We start from the raw sequence: 23,054 nt of genomic DNA, 5'->3' as shown, positions 1-23,054 counted from the left end.
CAAAATTCTATTTGCCGCCTTAATTACCTGCTGTACCTGCAAACCAACTTTTTGTGATTCATGCACATGGACACCCACGTCCTTCTGCACATCAGCATGCTGCAATTTCTTACCATTTAAATAACAGTCCATTTTGCTGTTGTTCCTACCAAAATGGGTGACCTCACATTTATCAACATTGTACTCCAAGTGCCAGACCCTTGCCTTCTCACTAAAACAATCTATATCCCTTTGCAGACTTTCAATGTCCTCTGTGCACTTTGCTGTGCCACTCATTTTAGCGTTATCTGCAAAGTTTGACACACTACACTTGGTCCCCAACTCCAAATCATCTATATAAATTGTAAACAATTTTACAATTTTGTGTCCACCTAAAAGAGGAGCACAATCTTGGTTTAATATCTCATCTGATGGACAGTTCATTATCTCATCCAGCAGTGCTGCACTCCTTCAGGACTGCATTGGAAGGTTAGCACTCAAGATTCTGAAGTGAGAATTGAACCCACAATCTGATGAAGCTGAGAAGAATTCGTATAGCATCTTTCACAAGCTCAGGGATCCCCAAAGTGTTTTACAGTCAATTAAATATTTTTGAAACGCAGTTACCACTGTAATACAGGAAACACAGCAGCCAATTAGTGCACAGAAAGTTCCCACAAACAATGTGATAAAAGACTGCAATTCTTTCATCAATCGAGCATCTGTGCCCACTGGTTCTTGATTCTTCTGATGAAAGGAACAGTTTCTCTCAATCTGCTCTGTCTTGTCCCCTCATGATTTTGAACACCTTGATTAACTCTCATCCCTTTCCTTCCTAAGAACATTCACAGCTTCTCCAACTAGCCCCGCATCTGAAATTCCTCAACCTTGCAACTATTCTTCTGAAACTTTTTTGCACCCTCTCTAAAGCCTTCACATCATTCCTAAAGCATGCTGACCAGAACAGACACAATACTCCAGCTGTGAAAGTAGATGAAAAAAAAAATTATGGCCGGAATTTTCCAGTTCTTCATGGCCTGCCCGGAGGGACAGAAAATTTGGCACTTAGCCAATCTCCATGCACTGCAACAGGACTGGAAAATCCCACCGGCGTGAATGGCTGGAAAATTTCACCCTGTATTTTGAACCAGTCTTCCTGCACCACAACCCTGGAGATCTCTGCGTTCCTTTAATTCCAGGTTCTTGTGCACTCCTGGCTTAAGTAATTCCACCACAGGTGACCATACCTTCAGCTGCCTGAACTATAAGCTCAGGAATTCTGTCCCTAAAACTCTCCACCTCTCTCTTCCTTTCAGATGCTGTTGAAAGCCTACCAAATTTTTGGGTGCTTGGCCTAATATGTCAAATTTTAATGATAGCACTCTGATGAAGTGCTTTGGGATCTTTTACCATGTTAAAGGTGCTATGTAAATGCATGGCGTTGTTGTAGATAACACAAAGCTACTGCAACCAGATAAACCCAAGATGTAGGGCTTTCTAACAATGCTGCAGGATGTATTAACTGACAATGCAGGAAAAGCAATATTAAATATTCAATGCTGAAAGGAAGAATGTTAAACCAACTCAAAGTTATTTAGAATATTGTTCTTTGCAATATTGTTAGCTGTGAGTGTGTGTGCATGATATAGGTCTTGTGGCGTGCCAATAATGTTATTCTTGCTTACCTGTAGGGTGCTTATGGTAACTTGTACTATGGGCTTATAATGAGACTTATTTTGACAATTTCTCAAGAACTCGATATTCACATAATAGAAAGGTACTTAGGATTAACTTTGACTAAGGAAATGTATGATAATTATTGAATCACACAACACAGAAGGAGGTAATTCAGCCCACTGTGTCTGTACTGGCTCCTTGAAAGTGCTATCTGTTAAATTCCACTCCCTTGCTCCTTCTCCTAATTTCTTTCCAAGTATTTATCCGATTCGTTTTTGAAAGTTCCTTTTGAGTCTGCTTCTAGCACCCTTTCAGGCACATGGATCCACCACAGATCTGTGAGGCTTCTTAACTTGAAACACAGGTTTGTGGTGGAGTATGGTTTTGTTTTGGAAATGTGCGAGGAGTCACATGAAACCTCCAGTGAGAATAACCAGCCCCATCATCATACAATTACTAAAGGCTATTTATTAAACGAAAGAAAAGACAAATACATACAAATAGGACTGTGATACTTCAATTAAATGTATAATTTACTAAATACACATGCAGTTTATATATAGAAAGTATCCCTTGTTCCAAAATATGTTTATCTGAAATCCCTGAAATTCCTTAAGACTTTTCCTGTCCCTAAACAACATCCAAATTAAATAAACGTAAAAGCCAAATGCAGCTTACAGTTACCACACAATACAAGACGAATGATCAAGTCCAAGAAACATCTTTTCTTGGTCCAATGAAGATATTGCCTTTGCGAAAGTTCCTGCACTATCTTGATTCTAAGACTTCTTGAATGTTAAAATGGCCTCTCTGACTCTGAGCTGTGAAACTGGCCTCTCCAATTCTTCAATGTTACAACGCCTTCTTGACTGATAGATGTTAAACTGGCCTCTGGCTATGAGATGTTAAACTAGCCCCCCTGCTTTCGCAAGTGCTGGCAATTATACCCTAGTTCGACTGTGAATTTCACCCATGTGTATTTGGACTGTCTGCACTTCTGACATTCCGTAACACTTGAAATTAGCATCTGTGCAGCTCCTCTGATTTCTCAGTCATCTAGGTAAGCTGTTTCCTGATGATCGCTTTTTATAACTGATTCTGTCTGGATGCCTGCTAATCTTGTTGCTGGGAAAATTTGAATCCCATCATCCCCTTTGAATGCTGGCTACTGCTATCACTAAGCAGATACATGACACCTTCCGATTACAACAACTCAAATATATTCCTCCTCATCGTCCATCTGGTTCATTTTCTAGAATTTTTGGATTCAGGATGAACTGAATTATTGTATTTCACTACCCAAGATCTATTAGTGAAAGCAACATAATACCTAGATCTGACCACAGTTTCTGAACTTGTAAAAGAGGAGATCTTCTTAGTTCTTTTCTTAATTTATTGAATTCAATGTTAGATGTCTGCAGGAAATCATTCTGGCAAATGATGTGCATTGGAAAATGTCTACACTTTCAAAAGTTGTTGGGCATTTATGGGTTGGCACAGTATCAGATGTATCTTGAATTGGTGCCTGTATAGAACAGAAATGTGAAATATTTACTTCAATTTCTCACTCTTAGGCTGACAATGAAGCCATTAACAGCAATACCTCACATTGATATAGTATGGTGCTTTGAATATAATCCCAAAACAATTCACAGGAGTGTTACCAAAATCTGACACCAGAACCAATTAATGAGAGTTTGATCTAGACGCTCAAAAGCTTTAAGGAGTACCTTAAATAAGGAAAGAGAGGCAGCGAGATTTAGGGAGGAAGTTCCAGAGTTTAGGGCCTTGGCAATTGGAGGCATTGCCAGTAATGGTGAAATGATTAGAATTGTAGATGCACAATCCTCTGAGGTCTTTGCATTCCTCGAGCAACAATGATTTTAATTGCTCCTCCATGCCTTCAGGTACCTGGCTCCTAAGCTCTGAAATTCCCTTCTAAACCTCTCCATCTCTCTCTCCTACTTGAAAACACTTCTTAGGACTTATCTCTTTCTCAAAGCTTTTGGTTAGCTGTCTGAATATCTCCTTATTTGGCTGGTTGTCAAATTTGCTCTGTTAATAGAGTAATAGAACAATAGTAATAGTTAATGGTGCTATATAAATGCAAGCTGGTGATGTTGCAATACTGAAAGGAGAAGTTATGAAAATTGGGAGGAATTATCTTCTTGATAAATTTATTGGATTGATTTCTCTTGTATTTCTTCACTCAATGGTAGTTCTCCTGGTGTCTGCGTGGATTTCCTTTGGGTGCTCAGGTTTCCTCCCACAGACTGAAAGCCATGCTGATTAGGTGCATTGACCCGAACAGGCGCTGGAGTGTGGCAACTAGAGGAATTTCACAGAAATTTCATTGCAGTGTTAATGTTAGCCTTACTTGTGACTAATAAATAAACTTTTACTTTAAAAAAACTGTCTAACCAAGCACAGATACATTCTGTCCCTCAGAATTCCTTCTAATAACTTCTTCACCACTGAGCTTAGATGGATTGGCCTATAATTTCCTGGTCTATTCCTACTTCCCTTTTAAAATAATGGGACAATGTTACCTGACCTCCAGTCCTCCGACATCTCACCCGTGGCCAGAGAGAATTTGAAGAATAGTGCCCCTGATCTCTCCACCCTGGCCTCTCTCAATAGCCTGGGATACAGTTCATCCAGGCCTGTGGATTTATCACTTTTAAACAAAGGCAGATTTACAATGAAGCACAGAGCGTTGCAGCACGGGGATCCAGCCAATGCAGTGGGGAGCCCACACTGAGAGATGACTGTGCTCTGAATTTGCCTGGTGTTCAGGGAGAAATGGGACGACAAGAGACCAGAGCTGAGAGTGAGGAGGGCTGGGCAGCCAGATCAGTGGGGCAGGGGTTACTTGAGCACCATCCCCCTGCCCCCGAGGGCTCAGGAGGGGGACGCCCACTGACGGGCAGGCTGCTGCATGATGAGGCACGATGTCATGGGCGCAAAGAGGGAAAGCATGTGGCCACCAAGTGCTCCTCTGCTTTTAAGTCTGCCAAACCAGCTAATATCTGCTCTCTTGAGATGTTATCGTCCTTTAATGTACAGCTCCAAGACTAGTATCTACCCAGCAATATGGAAAATTACCCAGATTACCCAAATCCAACCCAACCAATGACTATCCCATCAGTGTACTCTCAATCATCAGTAAAGTGATGGAAGGGGTTATCAATAGTGCTATCAGGCAGCACTTACTCAGCGATAACTTGCTCAGTGACGCCCAGTTTGGGTTCTGTCAGGGCCACTCAGCTCCTGATCCCATTACAGCCTTGATTCAAACATGAGCAAAAGAATTGAATTCAATAGAATTCCAAGGCAGCATTTAACCTAGTGTAGCACCAAGGAACTTTGGCAAAACTGGAGTCAATGGAAATCAGGGAAATCTCTCCATGGGTTGGAGTCATACCTGAAACAAAGGAAGATGATTGTGGTGGTTGAAGGTCAATTATCTCAGCCCCAATTCTAGTTTATTCAACCTCTCCTCATAGCCAACACCCTTGAGACCAGGCAACATCCTGGTGAACCTTCTTCGCATTCTCTCCAAAGCTTCCATGTCCTTCTGATAGTGTAGCGGCGAACAGAACTGCACGCAATACTCCAAATGTGGCCTACCCAAGGTTTTATATGACTGTAACATGACTTTCTTTCCATCATAAGTTGAGGAGTGGGAATGTTCACTGACAACTGCACAATGTTCAGCACCATTTGTGACTTCTCAAATACTGAAGCAGTCCATGTTCAAATGAGCTCTCACTGATAGATGTATTGCTATGGAGAATGCACCAGTTGATGTGACTAACAGTTAACTGCCAACTAGTTAAATCAGGCATTTTAAGTGTGATTGGTGAAGTCATTGTCCATGGTATCCAACATTAGATGTGATTTGGCAATTGGACAATATTTGATAACGCCCATAAACTGTGCAACAATAAATAAAAACACAATATTAATGCATTTTTGTTTGCTTTACTGAATTAACTTGGCCAACACAAAACGCTGTCCTTTGTGACTGTTTCCCATATTGCCACAGATTTATATTCTCAGTATAAACATAGACAACAAAAGGCATCCACCTAAAACCTTACCTCTACCTGTCTCTCTCTCTTCCACGGAGAGTGTCTGACTTGCGGAGTATTTCGGACGGTCTGCGCTTTGATTGCCAGGAGCTGCGGTATTTTGTCTTTGTTACATGGCAAAAATTGGGTCTTTTTTTCAACCTATTTCTCTCTGTGCGTGACAACTGACACCAATAGGAGATTGATTGATTGACCTCGTCCGGGGTCTGTTTCACTGACCGGAGCCACTGATGCATCACGAGGGCTGAAGAAGAATCGAAGATTCTTTAATCTGCTGACCTTTCCTTGAAGAACGATTGGAATTGGTCGAATCTGTACTTTAGCAGAGTAAAATCCCTCTGAACTCCCGAGCTGGGGCTGTCATAACCGGGAAACACAAAGCAAAATTAAATTAACAAAAAAAGTGTCAACCTTCATCCATTTTCTGTGTTTTGCCTTTCCAGAAATCTCTCTTTAATTTGACAGCATTCTCCCACTGAGTAATGTCAAATTCAACTAATCTTTGGGCTCTGAAAACGGATCTTGGTTTTAATAGCTCAAGATCAATACAGCATCTGTTGTGGGATGCAAAACGCGAGAAGTCTTGCAGTCAGGCAGATAAAAGCGTCCACTGTATCTTTTTACCGACTGTGTAACAATTAATGCCTGATTAATAATTACAGCTTCCTTATCACGTCTTCCCAGAGGCTGTAAAATTCTTATCTGTAAAAAGCAGCTTGAGTCGACTCAGCCCCCTCCACTCTGAATGGTAAATCAAAAGCCTCACAATAGCTGCAAACTGGCAAGTATTTGTCAATCCTGCCAAGCTCACCATCCTGCTCACCTCATCAGGCTTAGTGTCCCATCTCACCCTCTTCCCCAACAGCCTCGCTTTTCCCTCCAAGCTCCCCCCATCCCCGCCAAACCCCTTTCCACCGCAGTTAACAGGGATCTTGCCTTTAGTTAACAATGAGTATGAACAAACGGGTATACCATCTCCAGCTAAAGCAAACATTTGACTAAAGCGCCTTTCTGTCCCATTTTGTTTTTTTGCTAGTTGCTGGGGCGTGTGGGTGACTAATTGGAGTTTCAGCGGCGGCGGTTCTAAAGTCAATTTATTGTCAGAATTGGGCTGCTGCCCTGCCCTGCCAGCTAAATGGTGGCTCTCACTACCTTCCACACCAATGCCTTGAAGAAATCACCGAGACGGGTAAGTACTGAGGCACGCTGCAAATTGGGTCCTTTACTAAAAATAAAAAATCCGATGACCCTTTAGATAATGCTAAGCCCCCAAACGTTCGATTTCAGTCTCAAGACTAATCCAGATGGATCAATTAAGGGAGATGCGCACATGAAGCGGTTGTTTTGTAAATCTGAGATCCTACTGGAGTGTTCTGAAAGAGTGTGGGTTAGAATTGCAGGTGCAGTACTTTGGATGGTAGAGAGCGCAATGAATAGTAAGGATTTTTTTTAAAAAAAACAACTCAAACCCCAGTGGGACAGTTTTACAACCACATGATAATCCCTGTAATCGGATTATGTAAATTCCTACTCCACCAAATCAAATCCCATAGCAGCCTGTCACTGTGAGACAAAGCACTTGAGGGGGGGTTGGGGGGCGGAATTAATAACTGCATAAACTAAAGACAATAAAAAGAACACAGCAAATGAAGGAAATGCTGATTTATTTTATATATATATATATGTATAAAAACACCGACAAGAGTCACCTGTATCATATATTAATTTGCTTTTCCCGGCAGCAGTAGGATTGGTTCTGCTGTTAGTAACAGTTTGGAAAACTACTTTATTTCTTTGTCCATTACTAATGTTCTCTCTTCCACCTTCTTCCGTCCGGGAAAAGATATAAAAGTCTGAGGTCACGTACCAGCCGACTCAAGAACAGCTTCTTCCCTGCTGCTGTCAGACTTTTGAATGGACCTACCTCGCATTAAATTGATGTTTCTCTACACCCTCGCTATGACTGTAACACTACATTCTGCACTCTCTCCTTTCCTTCTCTATGTTTTGTCTGTACAGCGTGCAAGAAACGATACATTTCACTGTATGTTAATACATGTGACAATAATAAAACAGATCAAATCAAAAACATGTCACTTTGCATCGGGGTTGCTGTCTTTCTCCCCGCTGCGCTGTTTGGGATATTTTTATAGTTGGCGATTCTAAATCAGCCGGAGAATGAAGACATGTCCAACACATCACCAAACGCTCGGTGCCCTCTTCGGAAAAGCCGGCTGAGGTTTTAAATTCCATCGCCGGAGAAGAACATTGTCCAAGTTGTGAGTGGGAGATGCAAGATTTTCCTTGGAAAGGGGTGACGGCGTGGATTGAAATAAAACCATAACGTGTGTGTCTCTCCCCTCCCCTTGATTTATTGCCCAAAGCTCAACTTTTCAGGACACCCTGACAAATGTGCCGAAAGTAGAGAGGCGAATATTTCAGTGAATGGAACAAGATGTCAAAGACTGGGGAAATGGGGGGGGGGGGGAGCATTGTGCGGCTCGTCTCCAAGGAGACAGAAATAAATTCACTTGTAGCACATAGTAGTGACACATGTCAAACAAAGGGACAGCCACACTATAAATGACAGGAGACCCCCCCCCCTCCTCCCCACCCCACCCCACCCCCCCTCCCCACCCCACGCCCCGCTGCCAAAAAGAAGTCAACCCATCACACGGCGCTGCACACAATCTGGGTGTCACTGCCTCTGCTACACACACAGCACAGTGCAGTCCCCACGTCTCAGCTCCTCCAGCCTGTTCCAAGTACCGCCACTGACAACCGACACTTCACTCCACACAGGTAATGAAGAAATGATTGCGGGATTTGTTAAGCGCGGGGATAGAATGGAGATCACCTACTACAGGTAGACCCATCAGAGGTAAAACTGTCCATGTTTTCACCAGTGTAGACATATCTCTCAGCAAAAAAAATTGTCACCTGAATCTCGGCATCCCCTTGTTTCTGTCACCTATCGCAGATTATTTTTACCCCAATTAATATATATTTCTGTATAGTTTATTTCCCATTGATCAGATATAGGTTGAAGTTACTGTTCCAGCAATTTGTTTAGTGTTTCATTTATTGTTGGTTAGATTGTGTAGATCTGTGAGCAAGGCAGTGGTATTTTCAAATTCCATCTATTTAATTAGAATATGTTTAAGGTGTTCAGGAACGTTGCACTCTCTGTATTTCTCTCGGTTGCGAGTTCTTGTGCCACCTTTTCTTTAATGTTGCGCCTTGAATATTCGGTTCTGACCAGTTGTGTAAGGTGCTATTGCAGTTATGTCACCCTGATTTTAAACCAGGCAGTTTTAGAAAGTGGAACCGGGGTGAGGAGGGATGCTCTCCATTGTACAGGACAATAGAGGCTGTGGGAGAGAGTGACAAGACTGTTCTGCATCTCCTCCTTGTCGTGCTTGATGCTGCAGAGGTCCAACCCCCACAGTCAACGTTAGCTCAATAGTAACATACACTACCTCCATCGGTTATGCATGCTACCTTTCTGTGCTCCCCACTTGATGAAACCAATGGTTAAGAAATGAACAGTCTCAGTATAGCCTCCCACCACGCATAGGCTGCATTCACTAAGATACAAATCAACCTTTTTCTTAGGGTACTCTACATTGCATCAACACTTTTGTGGCTAGTATATGAGGGAACCTGGGAACAGGAGGAGGCCATTCAGCCCGTTGAGTCTGTTCCAGTGTTCAACTCAATCACAGCTGATCTGTATTTTAACTCCCTCCACCTGTCTTGGTTCTGTAACCCCTAATCCCCTCAGCTAACAAAAGATCCCACAATCTCAGTTTTGATATTTTCAATTGAGTCCATGCCTCAACAGCTTTTCGAGGGAGAGACTTCCCAATTTCCATTACCCTCTGTGTGAACAATTCTGCCCCCACCCCCAATGCTCCCTCCCACCCCATGGTCTAGCTCTAATCTTGAGGGTTACATCCCCTTAATCTTCTATTACTTCCCTATGCAGCTTTTCCAAATAACCTAACCCCTTCAGTCCTGGCATCTTTCTGGGGATTCAATACTGAGCTTTGTCCTCACTGAGGCGTAATGCACAGACCTGAGCCCAGTGCTCCAAATAGGAATGCAGAGGTTACACAACCACTGGCATTCTCCTTAAAAATGTATAATCCGGCATTAGCACCAAGCATTGAACAGAAGTGACTTATTGAAAGTGTGTGTGTGTGTGTGTGTGTGTGTGTGTGTGTCTGTCTGTGTGTGTGTGTGTGTGTGTGTGTGTGTGTGTGTTGGGGGGGGTCAAAGGGAGGAGTATGGTTATCAAAAATGGATTTGATTTCAATGGTTCATCTGCTTTGTGCTAATCTAGATAACAATTGAGGTTAGAATGTTTAGACATCAGCAAGCAAGCTTTTGATTTAAAATATCTCCTTCATTTAATGAGTCAACGCACCTGACTTGAAACAGACAGTTGTCTAAAACAGAATGGTGATGAAGCAAGAATGGGAAACAACGCCAATTTGAATGTTAAAAATGATTCCTGAACATAATCCCTTACTACTGTTGAAATATATCACAAAACGGGTCTATATTGAGTACTAGCATTCATTACCCAACCAATAGATCTTAATAAATATCCCCCTCCTCCAGGTACCATGCCCTCAGAAGATATTGGTGACCACGGACTTTCATTAGATTGGTCCATAATTCTGCTTGGCAAACTGGTTTGCCATTGCATTCGTCAATGTCCAGGAAACTCTCCCACTCTTCCCCGTTGCAGTTAGTGTATTGGAAGGATCTACAGACTGATGATCAACCTGTTTGGCCACTTATGAAAGCACCTTCCGTGGCCACCTTCCGTTGGACTTGAAGCCAGAGCTTTTTGCTCAGAGGTAGAGACACAACCCACTGTCCTACAAGATCCACCTTGCTTTTAAACAATAATAAAACTAGTTTACATTTAGATCCCAAAAATACTGCTGCCCCCCACCCCCCCAACTGCAGCATCATAAACAGATTCTCTGGTCAAGGTGGCTGTTTGGCCCATCAAATCTGCAGGCTTACTCCATAACCTCAAGTATTTACCCTACTAGCCTATACACCTTGGGAAACTCAGGCAATTTCACATGGCCAGTCAATCTAACCTGCACATCTTTGGTTTGTGGGAGGAAACCCACACAGACACAGGGAGAATGCGCAAACTTCACACAGTCACCCAAGGCCAGAACTGAACCCAAATCCCTGGCGCTGTGAGGCAGCTGTGCTAACCACTGTGCCACCATGCCACATGTTTTAGTCATCACTGTGTTGTCTATATTACTCTAGTGATTATACTTTGAAAAAGCTCCATTGGTTGTAATGCTCTTGGAGACATCTGATTGGTATGAAAAGTGCTGGAAAAGATAAATCAAGTTTTTGTTTTTTTAAACCTTGATTTTGCAATACATTTTGAAATGATTCATTAAAGAAATTTGGAGAGCTTGTGCAGACAGGATGGGCTGAATGGCCTCATTCCGCTCTGTAACAATTCTGAAATACCACAAGATACTGCTACCCGATTTTTTTAATTCATTCATGGGATGTGACAACCACGGGCAAAACAAACATTTATTGCCCACCCCTTGCGAGCCACTGTAGTCCATGTGGTGTAGGTACACCCACAGTGCTGTTAGAGAGCGTGTGCCAGGAATTTTGACCCAGCGACAATGAAGGAAGGACCGATATATTTCCTCCTCAGGATGCTGTGCTGAGGGTAACTTGTAAGTGTTTCTATGCACCTGCTTCCCTTGTCCTTCTAGCTGGTGTCAAACAAGCTCTGGTGAGTTGTTGCAGTGCATCTTGTAGATAAATGGTACACGCTGCTGCCACTGGGGAGGAAGTGAGCATTTAATGTTGTAAATGAGATCAATTGGGCCGTTTTGTCCTGGATGGTGTTTGAGTTTATTGAATGTTGTTGGAGCCTGACTCATCCAGGCAGAAACAGGAAATGCTGGAAAACAGGAAATGCCAGCAGGTCTGGCAGCATCTGTGGAGAGAGAATATGCTCTGTATTCCACAGAATTTCCAGCCTCAGGCCTGCTCTTGTAGACACAGTATTTATATGGTTTATTATTCTTAACTTGCTTGCATTCTGTGTGAAACATTACAGTTCCGGGCAAAGATGACCAAAAAGGTTTTTACCAACACCAGGGAGAGATGGAGGCAGCAAAACGTCAACAGCGCCTTTGCAGAGTTGAGGAAACTGGTCCCAACTCACCCCCCTGATAAGAAATTGAGCAAAAATGAGATCCTGCGTCTAGCAATGAAATACATTGACTTTCTGGTCAAGTTGCTGAAAGATCAAGGAGTTGATCAGCGGAGGGCGGACTTGAGTGAAGCTGGATCTTTTCCAGAGAGCACTCAGCAGCGGTCCCCGGGACAGAGGACAGCGGCTGACAAGAGTAACGTCCCATCACCAGCTTCGGGCTGTTCCAGCTGTCACGAGGAATGGGTGAGTCCCAGTAGCTCACCAGAGGAACATTCCTGCTCAGCTGATAGCACTGTGGCACCGCCCACTGCTATCTTGTATCAATTTGCTCTGCTAAAAAAGTTAAATGTTTTGTAGTCCATGCACCCCATCCCCACCACCCTCCAACTGAAAGCACTAGTATGTCCTCATGTGTATTTGTGTGTATTTTGATGTGTTAATTTATCCAGACTGGTAAAAGACTGGTCACTAAAATCTCTATTTCTGCAAAAAAAAATTAACTGGAAGAAAAATAAATGTTGACATCAGGAGGTTGTAAACCTGAATTCCGGTGTGACATTCACGTACCAGCCAAAGGTATTGATTAGACATTTGGGGACTTTGACTGTTAGATTATTCAACTGAGGGAAATGTATCTTCAAGACTCCATAGAATCCTACAGTGCAGAAGGTGGCCATTCAGCCCATCGAGTCTGCACCAACCACAATCCTACCCAGGCCCTAATCCTGTAACCCACGTATTTACCCTGCTAATCCGCCTGACATTAGGGTCAATTTAGCATGGCCAATCAACCTAACCCGTACATCTTTGGACTGTGGGAGGAAATTGGAGCACCCGGAGGAAACCCACGCAGACACGGGGAGAACGTGCAGACTCTGCACAGACAGTGACCCAAGCCGGGAATTGAACCCATGTCCCTAGCGCTGTGAGGCAGCAATGCTAACCACTGTGCCACCATGCTGCCAATTCCTTCTGTGAAACATGAGTTATTACAGTAAACTCCATTGGATGGATTTCCAGCTTGCTGCTTCCAGGAACCAAGGTTAATCAGAGGAGGGGCTGGGAATGGGCGAGCGAGCTCTTGCTGTGAACAGTGTTTTTTGATATCAATAGAGAATCGGGTGGTTTGTATAAAAGCTGAACTCCTGCCCACAGTGATTCAGCAAAAGGATCTCTTACACAAGTTAGGCTTCTGTAGCTTCTGACAATGGGAGTACCAATCAATGTATAAGAATATACTGCAAGAATGCTGGTCACCCGTCACAACAGTTTCAGCCAAACCCTCTTTATCAGTTTATTGGTATCTATCAGGGTGATTCCTGAATAGACTTAAATTCTATCTCAGTCCCTGAGCCAGTGGGAGAATCATTTCGAAGAGTACAGGAGGATGAAAAAAAGCTGTGGTAATCATAGAATCTCTACAGTACAGAGGAGGCCTTTTGGCCCATTGAGTCTGCACTGACCACAATCCAACCCCGGCCCTATCCCCGTAACCCCACACATTTACCCTGCTAATCCCCCCGACATTAGGGTCAATTTAGCACGGCCAATCCATCAAACCCGCACATCATTGAACTGTGAGAGGAAACCACAGCACCTGGAGGAAACCCAAGCAGACATATGGGAGAACGTGCAAACCTCACATAAATGGTAACCGAGGATAGAATCGAACCCGGGTCCCTGGCACCGTGAGGCAGCAGTGCTAACCACTGTGCCACCGTGAGACTTTGCTCTGTTTTTCTTTCATGGATTGTGGGTGGAACTGACAAGGCCAGATTTCTTGCCCATTCCTAATTGCCTTTGAATGGAATGGCTTGCCAGGCCCCTGAAAGGACATTTAAGAGTCAACCACATTGCTGTGGATCTAGGGCCACATGTAAGCCAGATCAGATAAGGATGGCAGATTTCCTTCCCTAAAAGACATGGATGAACTAGATGTTTTTGTGACAATCAGTGATAGTCATCAGAGGCATCATTATTGAGACTAGGTTTAACTCAATGGAATTCAAATTCCTCCAACTTCCGTGGTGGAATTTGAACCATATCCCCAGTTCACCGACATTATCACCACGCCAACATCTCTCCCATTGAACGCTGTGTTTGATGCATGCTGTTATTTTTGTTCCAATAATCATAATGTCTCATTTTGAGTCTTTCTGGTGGTTGGAATTTTTACAATTGTGGGCCAGATTCTCCAACCTTGCCTGCTGCTAGAATTCTCCAGTCCCGCTGCAGTGAACAAAGACCTGGCTGAGCGCCAAATTCTCCGTTCTCGCTGGCAGCAGCAGCAGAGTGCAAACAGCTGGAGAATTCCGGTCCATACTTCACCATGTTTTAAAGGCACAAACATTGAACAAACGTATTTTTCTCCTGAGATTACCAATGTAAGTTTGTGATGGACTGGACAGAAGGGAAGAATGTGGTCATGTCAGCGACCAAAAGCTTTCCAGAGATTAAACTTGTTACCATGGAATGGCGATCTGATCTGTGACTCTAATCGCAATCAATTACACTTCAAAAACCTCAATGGGAAACTGGGTGACAACTGTTCCCTGAATGTTTTAACACTTCCCCAATAACCTTTACATTTTTTTCTGTCCGATCTAAACTAATTTAAGTTATTCAATTAATTTAAAGTATATTAATATATGAATGGGAAAGGAAAATAAATGTTTTGTTGAACTAGCCAAAGAGTCTGCAAATGTATAAAATGCCTGTAGTTGACTTTATGAGTGAGCTGATAAAGAGGATTATAAAATATAATACTGGACAGACAGTTCTTGAGTTTAATGTATTTATTATTAAATGTTTTTAAACTAATAACATTGTAGCCTCATGATTGGTGGTACTTTGAAACAAATCTGTATTTTGTGTTATTTGCTAGAATACTCTCGATCATCCATATCATTCGATAATAAATGTTGTAAATGCAAAAGAAATAAAGAAAAATGAGTCAAACATGTCTGTCTCATCTTTTATTTGTTTCTAACTTATTGCCATTGCCCCTTTTCAGGGGCTCCCATGTTACAGCCCCATTTCCTGACTGAATGAGAAGGTAGACAACCTGCCCTCAGGAGTGAGCCAATGCTGCTCTTGAAGTGGGTATTAGGAGAAATAAGAGATCAGTGCAGATTCATCAACAGGCCAATATTCTTTTCATTCCCAACGTAATATTTCAGACAGCACCACCCAGAGAGTTGCGTTTGGAACTTGGTGATGATCACAAGGTGGGAAAATACGTGTATATTTCTCAAATATTTCCAATCAATTTTACTTTACGTTTTCTTCAGAACTCTCCCCTGGAAGCTCAGTGGGTATCTGTTAACCGGCAGAGACACGAAGATCCCCAAATTTGGTGCTCAGTCTGCATTAACTATTGTTGGCTGGAATGGCAATAGGGATTGCTCCAATTGTCCTAAAATCCCCAAATAAAGTAAATTAGCCAGTATTCCGGCTCTGGATTGCAGTCACCCCATTTAGAGTTAAAGATTCATAGAGGTTTACAGCATGGAAACAGGCCTTTTGGCCCAACTTGTCCATGCTGCCCTTTTTTGAACCTCTAATTGCCTACGTTTGGTCCGTATCCCTCTATACCCATCTCACCCTGTAACTATCTAAATGCTTTTTAAAAGACAAAATTGTTCCTGCCTCTACTACCACCCCTGGCAGTTCGTTCCAGACACTTCCACCCTCTGTGTGAAACAATTGCCCCTCTGGACACTTTTGTATCTCTCCCCTCTCACCTTAAACCTATGCCCTCTAGTTTTAGACTCTTCTACCTTTGGGAAAAGATATTGACTATCTAGCCGATCTATACCCCTCATTATTTTATAGACCTCTATAAGATCACCCCTCAGCCTCCTACGCTCCAGAGAAAAAAGTCCCAGCCTCTCCTTATAACTCAATCCATCAAGACCTGGTAGCATCCTCGTAAATCTTTTCTGCACTCTTTCTAGTTTAATAATATCTTGAAGAAACATGTGTGGTCTCTGGATAAGAATTGAATCATCCTCAAGTTGATGATTTATGGTTGTGTAACAAGAGGCAAAGCACTGTAATCATCACTTCCCAAAAATCACCCTTTGTGATTGATGTAAATCTACCTTTCAGGAATGTATCTTAAATTGCTATCTATCATTATCCACCACGAGACTGGGATGTGATGTACAACTCGATAACTCTGTAGATCGCAGTCCTACTGGCCAGACATGTCTACATAATTTCAGCTGAAGTTTATTTATTAGTATCACAAGTAGGCTTACATTAACACTGCAATGAAGTTACTGTGAAAATCTCCTAGTTGCCACAATCCGGTCCCTGTTCGGGTACACCGAGAGAGAATTTAGCATGGCCAATGCACCTAACCAGCACGTCTTTGGGACTGTGGGAGGAAAGTGGAGCACCCGAAGGAAACCCATGCAGATACAGGGAGAATGTGCAGACTCTGCAGAGATAGTGACCCAAGCCAGGAATCAAACCTGGGTCCCTGGCGCTGTGAGGCAGCAGTGCCAACCACTGTGCCACTCACACTGTCATATTGATAGAAATGGAAATGTTGCAAAGGTTGATCAAGTGAGTAAATCATCGAATTCAAATGACTGGCAGATCTACCAATTCATGTGACTCAATCAAAATTATATCTAAAGCGGCAGCAGAGACAAAAACCCTCACCTCCTTTCTCCAGGTTTCATTCAAACGCAGCAGTCATTTCAGTCAGAAAGGTAATAATATAACGCCATGTGAAATGATGATAAATCAAACTAATTGATCTCTTGTTTTAATGGATTGCCTCATAAATATAACAGCAGTCATTTACACAATGGTCGCCTGAACACCATGTGAAGTTTCTCCAATAAGAACATATTAACGGGCAGAGTGAGATGGACAGCTTAACTCATGACCTGCCCAGCGAAGGTCAGCTGAGAGCCAGCCTTTTATTGCTCAGATCACAGCCTTAGTAATCCTCACTGAACTTAGTTTGCTGTGTACATAAAAGGGGCAGGTGCTGTGGAACCATGTCAAAACCTCATTTGAAATATTGAGATAATCCTTCCATAGATCCAGACTACAAGTAATGTGTCCATAGCACATTCACGCTGAAGGAGGCTTTCAATGCACAGCCTATTAAACAATGTTTGATTTCAAAATGTTTTTAAAGAACCATAAGGCTGAACCTTCAATATCTTCAGGACAAGAGGAGGCCATTCAGTCCCTCAACCTTGTTCTATCACCATTCAGATAGATCATGGCTGTTCCGTATCTTAACTTCATCCAACTCTAACAGAGGGTGACACGGTGGCACAGTGACCAACACTACTGCCTCACAGTTCCAGGGACCTGGGTTTGATCCCCGGCTTGTCTGTGTGGAGTTTGCACATTCTCCCTGTGTCTGCATGGGTTTCCTCCAGTTTCCTCCTGCTGTTCGAAGATGTGCGGGTCAGGTGGATTGGCCGTGCTAAACTGCCCATAGTGTCCCCGGAAGTGTAGGTTAGAGGGATTAGCAGGGTCAATGTGCAGGGTTGTGGGGATAGGGCCTGGGGTGGGATTGTTATTGGTGCAGATTCGATGGGCTGAATGGTCTCCTTCTGCACTGTAGGGATTCTATGATTCCATGAACTGCATTGGGTTTGTTAACCTTAACACTCTCGCCTAACAAAAATCCATCTAGCCCAATTTTGAAATAGAACAAAGAAAATTACAGCACAGGAACAGGCCTTTTGGCCCTCCAAGCCTGCACCGACCATGCTGCCCGGCTGAACTAAAACCCCCAGTCCTTCTGGGGATTGTATCCCTCTATCGCCATCCTATTCATGTATTTGTCCAGACGCCCCTTAAAAGTCACTATCGTATCTGCTTCCACTACGCCCCCAGGCATCGAGTTCCAGGCAGCCACCACCCCCTGTGTAAAAAAACTGGCCTCGTACATCTCCTTTAAACCTTGTCCCTCACACCTTAAACCTGTGCTCCCCCTAGCAATTGATTCTTCCACCATGGAAAAAAGTTTCTGACTATCCACTCTAACCATGCCCTTCATAACCTTGTAGACTTCTATCAGGTTGTCTCTCAACCTCCGTCACTCCAGTGAGAACAAACCAAGTCTCTCCGACCTCTCCTGATAGCTAATGCCCTCCATACCAGGCAACATCCTGGTAAATCTTTCCTATACCAGCTTCAAACTCTCCACATCCTTCTGGTAGTGTGGAGACCAGAACTGAACACAGTATTTCAAATGCGGCCTTACTAAGGTCCTATAAAGCTTCAACATGACTTGCCAATTTTTAAACTCAATGCCCCGGCTGATGAAGGCAAGCATGCCATATGCTTTTTTGACTACCTTCTCCACCCGTGTTGCCACTTTCAGTGACCTGTGTACCTGTACACCCAGATCCCTTTGCTTATCAATACTCCTCGGGGTTCTGCCATTTGCTGTATATTTCCTATCCGTATTAGACCTTCCAAAATGCATGACCTCACATTTGTCTGGATTAAACTCCATTTGCCATTTCTCCATCCAAGACTCCAACCGATCTATATCCTATCCACTGAGCCCCCAGCCTTGACAGTTTTCTCAGGGGGTGGGTAGATTTCCTCTAGCCTTTGTGTGAAGAATAGTACCAGACCTACAGGTAAAGAGAAAGGTGCATTCACACCTTCTGTAATCTCTGAGGTGTGAGGCCAGCTACTACAAAATATATTTTACTGATTTCAATCCCCTTTGTGGCTTGCTCTGAATGGAATTCTCACAGCTGAGATTGGGGTGGGCGGCGGTGAGGGGTGGGGGGGGGGGGGTGTGTGGTGGTAGCTCCTGTCATTTACTGAATTTCTGATATTTTGATGGAATTGAGAAGGTTTTTGAGAATATTAAATATAACATTGAGAATGTCTAGTTGTGTCAAAACTGCAAGGTGGGCCCTCTGAAAATTGTTGAAGTCAGCTGCGCTAACTTGGAAGAGTGTTCAGTGCAGGGCCAAGGTTGGAGCTGTCCACTTTGCGTGTTTCTGACAATGCCCTGTTCCAGAGGCAGAGTGGGATTCAGTTAGTGGGGTGGATTCTAATCTTTCCCTAAAGGACATTAGTGAACCAGATGGATTTTTCTGACAATCGCCAGTGGTTTCATGGTCATCAGTAGATTCTTAATTCCAGATACTTTTTAATGAATTCAAATTCCACCATCTGCCATGGCAAGATTCATAGATTAGAGTCCCACAATGCAGGAGGCCATTTGGCCCATCAAATCTGTACTGACCACAACCTCAGCCAGGCCCTCTCTCTCTAGCCCAACATATTTACCCTGCTAATCCCCCTGGCACTGAGGGCCAATTTAGCGCAGCCAAACAAACTAATCTGCACATCTTTGGACTGTGGGAGAAAACCGGAGCACCCGGAGGAAACCCACGCAGACACAGGGAAAATGTGCAAACTCCACACAGACAGTGTCCCAAGCTGGGAATCGAACCCGGGTCCCTGGCACTGTGAGGCAGCAGTGCTAATCACTGTGCCACCGTGCCGCTCTGAACTCAGGTTCCCTGAACATTAGCTGAGTTTCTGGATTAATAGTCTAGCGATAATAGCACCAGGCCATCACCTTCCATTTTCCTTGAACCCTTTTGTTAGTTGCAAAAAAAATTGGATATTAGGAAAAGAAGGCTGTTGTACCTGGTGTGTTTGAACCCTCCAAGGATATGCTGAATCATAGAATCCCAACTGTGCAGAAGGAGGCCATTCGGCCCATAGAGTCTGCACTGACTCTCCAGCAGAGCATCTGACCCAGACCCACCTCCTGCCCTATCCTCATGATCCCACGCAGTTGGCATAACTAATCCATCAAAGCTACACATCTTTGGAATGTGGAATGAAACCGGAGCATCCGGAGAAAACCCATGGGAAGAACATACAGATTCCACACAGACAGTCACCTGAGGCTGAAATTGAACCTGGGTCCCTGAAACTGTGAGGCAGCAGTGCTAACCATGCCGCCCCTCTCAGATGTGACAACCCATGATGCCAAGGCCAGCTGGCAGAGTCCTGTATAAATATGTGGATTAAGCTCCAAGAGCATAATCCTTAAGTCGAAGTTTGAGTGGGATAGCGATGGTGGTTCCTTTGCCAGGGCACACCCATCAGGAGGTGGATCCAGGGCCAGGAGGACGAGTAATTTTTAATGTTTTACAATTTTGTTTTGCACCAGGAGCTAAAATGTTTCCATGCAATATCTCAGCACACCCTTAGAAAACAAGTTGTATCATTTACCTCTCTATGAAAATCAAATAGATACAGAAGATTATGATTAATATCTGTGGAGCCTCTTTGGGTTCTGTCTGTCTCTATCGATGTCACTAAGCTTTCTATGGAAAAGGAACACAGTGCTGAAATAATAAAGAACACAGAAAATTACAGCACAGGAACAGGCCCTTTGGTCCTCCAAGCCTGCACCAACTAATGACTGAACTACCCGAGGTTAACGATTTTAAACTGGTACCGAGGTGGTGAAATTGCCTCTTTAATGTAATGGCTCAGTTAAAAGTGGTATTAGCTCACAATGCACTGGCTTTGCAAGGTTGGAATATGTAAGCACAATCCACCATGTTAGGAGTAACATTGAACAGATTAATATCTGTGATTGCACTGGAGGGGGTGTAGAGGAGATTCACCAGGATGTTGCCTGGGCTGGAGTGTTTCAGTTACGAAGAGAGGCTGGGGGTTGTTTGCCTTGGGGCAGAGAAGGCTGAGGAAGGACCTGATTGAGGTGTACAAAATTATGAGGCTCATAGACAGGGTAGATAAGATGAAATCTTTCCTCTTAGTAGAGCAGTCAGTAACCAGGGGGCATTGATTTAAGATCGAGAGTGGGATTTGTGGAAATACCTTTTTCACCCAGAGGGTGATGGGAATCTGGAACTCATTACTTGTAAGGATGGTAGCGACGGGAACACTCACAACATTTAAGAAGCATTTAGGTGAACATTTGAAACACCATAACATGCAAGGCTACAGACCAAATGCTGGAAAATGAAATTGGATAGTTGCTTGATGGCTGGCACAGACATGATGGGCTGAAGGGCCTTTCTCTGTGCTATAAAGTTGTATGACCCTATGACTCTATGACCACTGTAAACTCCTCCAAATCTATCAACCGCCTGAGATCTTTGTATTCCTCTAGTTCCAGCCTCCCTGATTATTACCGGTCCACCAATGGCAGACACACCTTAGCAAGAAGTCTCACAACACCAGGTTAAAGTCCAACAGGTTTATTTGCAATCACGAGCTTTTGGAGCACTGCTCCTTCATCAGGTGACTCACCTGAGAAAGTAGCAGAGCTCTGAAAGCTTGTGATTGGTGTTGTGAGACTTCTAACTGTGCCCACCCCAGTCCAACGCTGGCATCTCCATATCAGACATACCTTAAACTGCCAGGGTCCTTATCTCTGGAATTCCCTCCCTAAACCTTTACACCTCTGTCTCTCTCTCTCTCTTTCTTTTAAGACCTTTCTTAAAACCTAACTCTCGGACGAAGCTTTTGGTCACCTGCCTTGATATCTCAAAATGTGACTTGATGTTGAATTCAAGGACTGGTCTGCGAACACTCCTGTGAAGCAACTTGGAAGGTTTACTATGTTAACAATGATGCTATATAAATGCAAGTCATTGCTGTATCACATATTTGAAACTGCATAAAGCAAATGGAACCTGTTTAATCTTTTATTTACCCATGCATGTATTGGCATCACACTAAACTAATGATCTGAAGTCTAAATTTTATATATAAAACCACGACAGAGGTTGGTGTACAAACTGAAACAGATTGTGATCATGCTCACAGACAAAAAATATTATTCTGTAGCTTGCCATGATCATTTTTATTTACAGTTCCCAAGCAGGAGTTATTTAATTCTGCCCAAAAAAATGTCCAGCAAAAATAGAAAATCCTGGAAGTGTAAGGGTTTGTACAAGACCCTTTTTTTATCCTGAGCCTTGCACATTGAGGAAAATATAGCACACAGCCTTTGTAATCGGGGTCAAGAAGTAGTCTTTAGAATCAGAAAAAGAACAAGGTTGTGTTTCGCAAAGGTCTCCGCTATTTCAAAGAAATGAAGAATTCAAACATAAAAGGATGTTAGTTGAGCAGCTTGTCTGCCACTCTGTCAACAACAGTCACTTCAGCTGTGTGTACCATCTATCATAATGGAGAACCTTTTACATAAAAAGAATGTTTGCTTGCTCCGTTGCTAGATGAAGCAATTTGAAAGTGGCCTCTTAGACTGCTGAATCAATTCTAATGGTGTCAGACATGACAAACTTCACACCACCCCCCCTCCCCACCAAGTGCATCACGCACTCTCTGAATCATATCCACATTTTAAAATAGTTTATTAATAATTACTTTCAATTGAGTCTAATTTTCCAAAGTCGGCCCTGTGGTGGATGTAACATTTTTCGCTGCGCTGTAAACTTAAAGAGAAGTGTTAGGAATGCCAACAATTTGGGGGTACCTTAAGACAACCAGACAAAAACAGGAATAAGATCATGTTTCCTCATTATTCATGTCTTAATTAAGACATTTCTATTTGTTTTGCATATAGTCACAGAAATATACCTTAATGCCACATTTCAACCATTAGTGTCAAATAAATTTTGAATATGCGTATCTTCGAAACATGCTAGATTTTGGGTAGCGTGGTGACACAGTGGTTCGCACTGCTGCCTCACAGTGCCAGGGACCCAAGTTCAATTCCGGCCTTGGGTCACCATCTGTGTGGAGGTTGCACGTTCTCCCCATGTCCGCGTAGGTTTCCTCTGGGTGCTCTGGTTTCCTCCCACAGTCCACTGTGGGTTAGGTGGATTGGCCATGCTAAATTCACCCTAGTATCAGGGGATTAGCAGGATAAATATGTAGAGTTGCAGGAATAGGGCCCAGTGGGATTGTGGTTGGTGCAGGCTCGATGGGCCAAATGGCCTTTCTCTGCACTGTAGAGATTGTATGATTCTATTTTTTTGTTGTCATACATCATAAGCTTCCATACATCGGCACATTGGGTGGTTATCAGTCTCTTGAGCCTACATCAGTGCTGATCCACACTTCAA

General features: G+C 43.2%; 1 protein-coding gene and 1 long non-coding RNA gene across 2 annotated transcripts; one reads left to right on the top strand and one right to left on the bottom strand.

The window, feature by feature from the left end:
* Nucleotides 1–2,162: 2,162 nt before the first annotated feature.
* Nucleotides 2,163–7,167, bottom strand: LOC145343377 (uncharacterized). Its single transcript, XR_013886698.1, has 3 exons — nucleotides 6,903–7,167; nucleotides 5,760–6,107; nucleotides 2,163–3,181 (listed from the first exon to the last, which is right to left on the bottom strand). It is a non-coding gene; the product is annotated as an uncharacterized LOC145343377 (long non-coding RNA).
* A 1,290-nt stretch (nucleotides 7,168–8,457) lies between these two features.
* On the top strand, nucleotides 8,458–14,916 carry LOC145343375 (T-cell acute lymphocytic leukemia protein 2-like). The gene is made up of 2 exons (XM_080189590.1): nucleotides 8,458–8,552; nucleotides 11,875–14,916. The coding sequence occupies exon 2, from the start codon at nucleotides 11,887–11,889 to the stop codon at nucleotides 12,328–12,330; it is 444 nt and encodes a 147-aa protein (XP_080045716.1). The 5' UTR covers nucleotides 8,458–8,552; nucleotides 11,875–11,886; the 3' UTR covers nucleotides 12,331–14,916.
* The last annotated feature ends 8,138 nt before the right edge of the window (nucleotides 14,917–23,054 follow it).

The sequence above is a fragment of the Carcharhinus amblyrhynchos genome, chromosome 5 (assembly GCF_965287045.1).
Source record: "Carcharhinus amblyrhynchos chromosome 5, sCarAmb.v2.hapA, whole genome shotgun sequence".
NCBI classification, from domain to species: Eukaryota; Metazoa; Chordata; class Chondrichthyes; order Carcharhiniformes; family Carcharhinidae; genus Carcharhinus; species Carcharhinus amblyrhynchos.
The sequence above is the reverse complement of the archived record's forward strand: the minus strand, read 5'-3'. Positions and strand labels throughout refer to the sequence as shown.

Coding starts and splice junctions, on each gene's coding strand:
- LOC145343375 (XM_080189590.1), top strand. CDS start 11,887: ATGACCAAAAAGGTTTTTACCAACACCAGGGAGAGATGGAGGCAGCAA.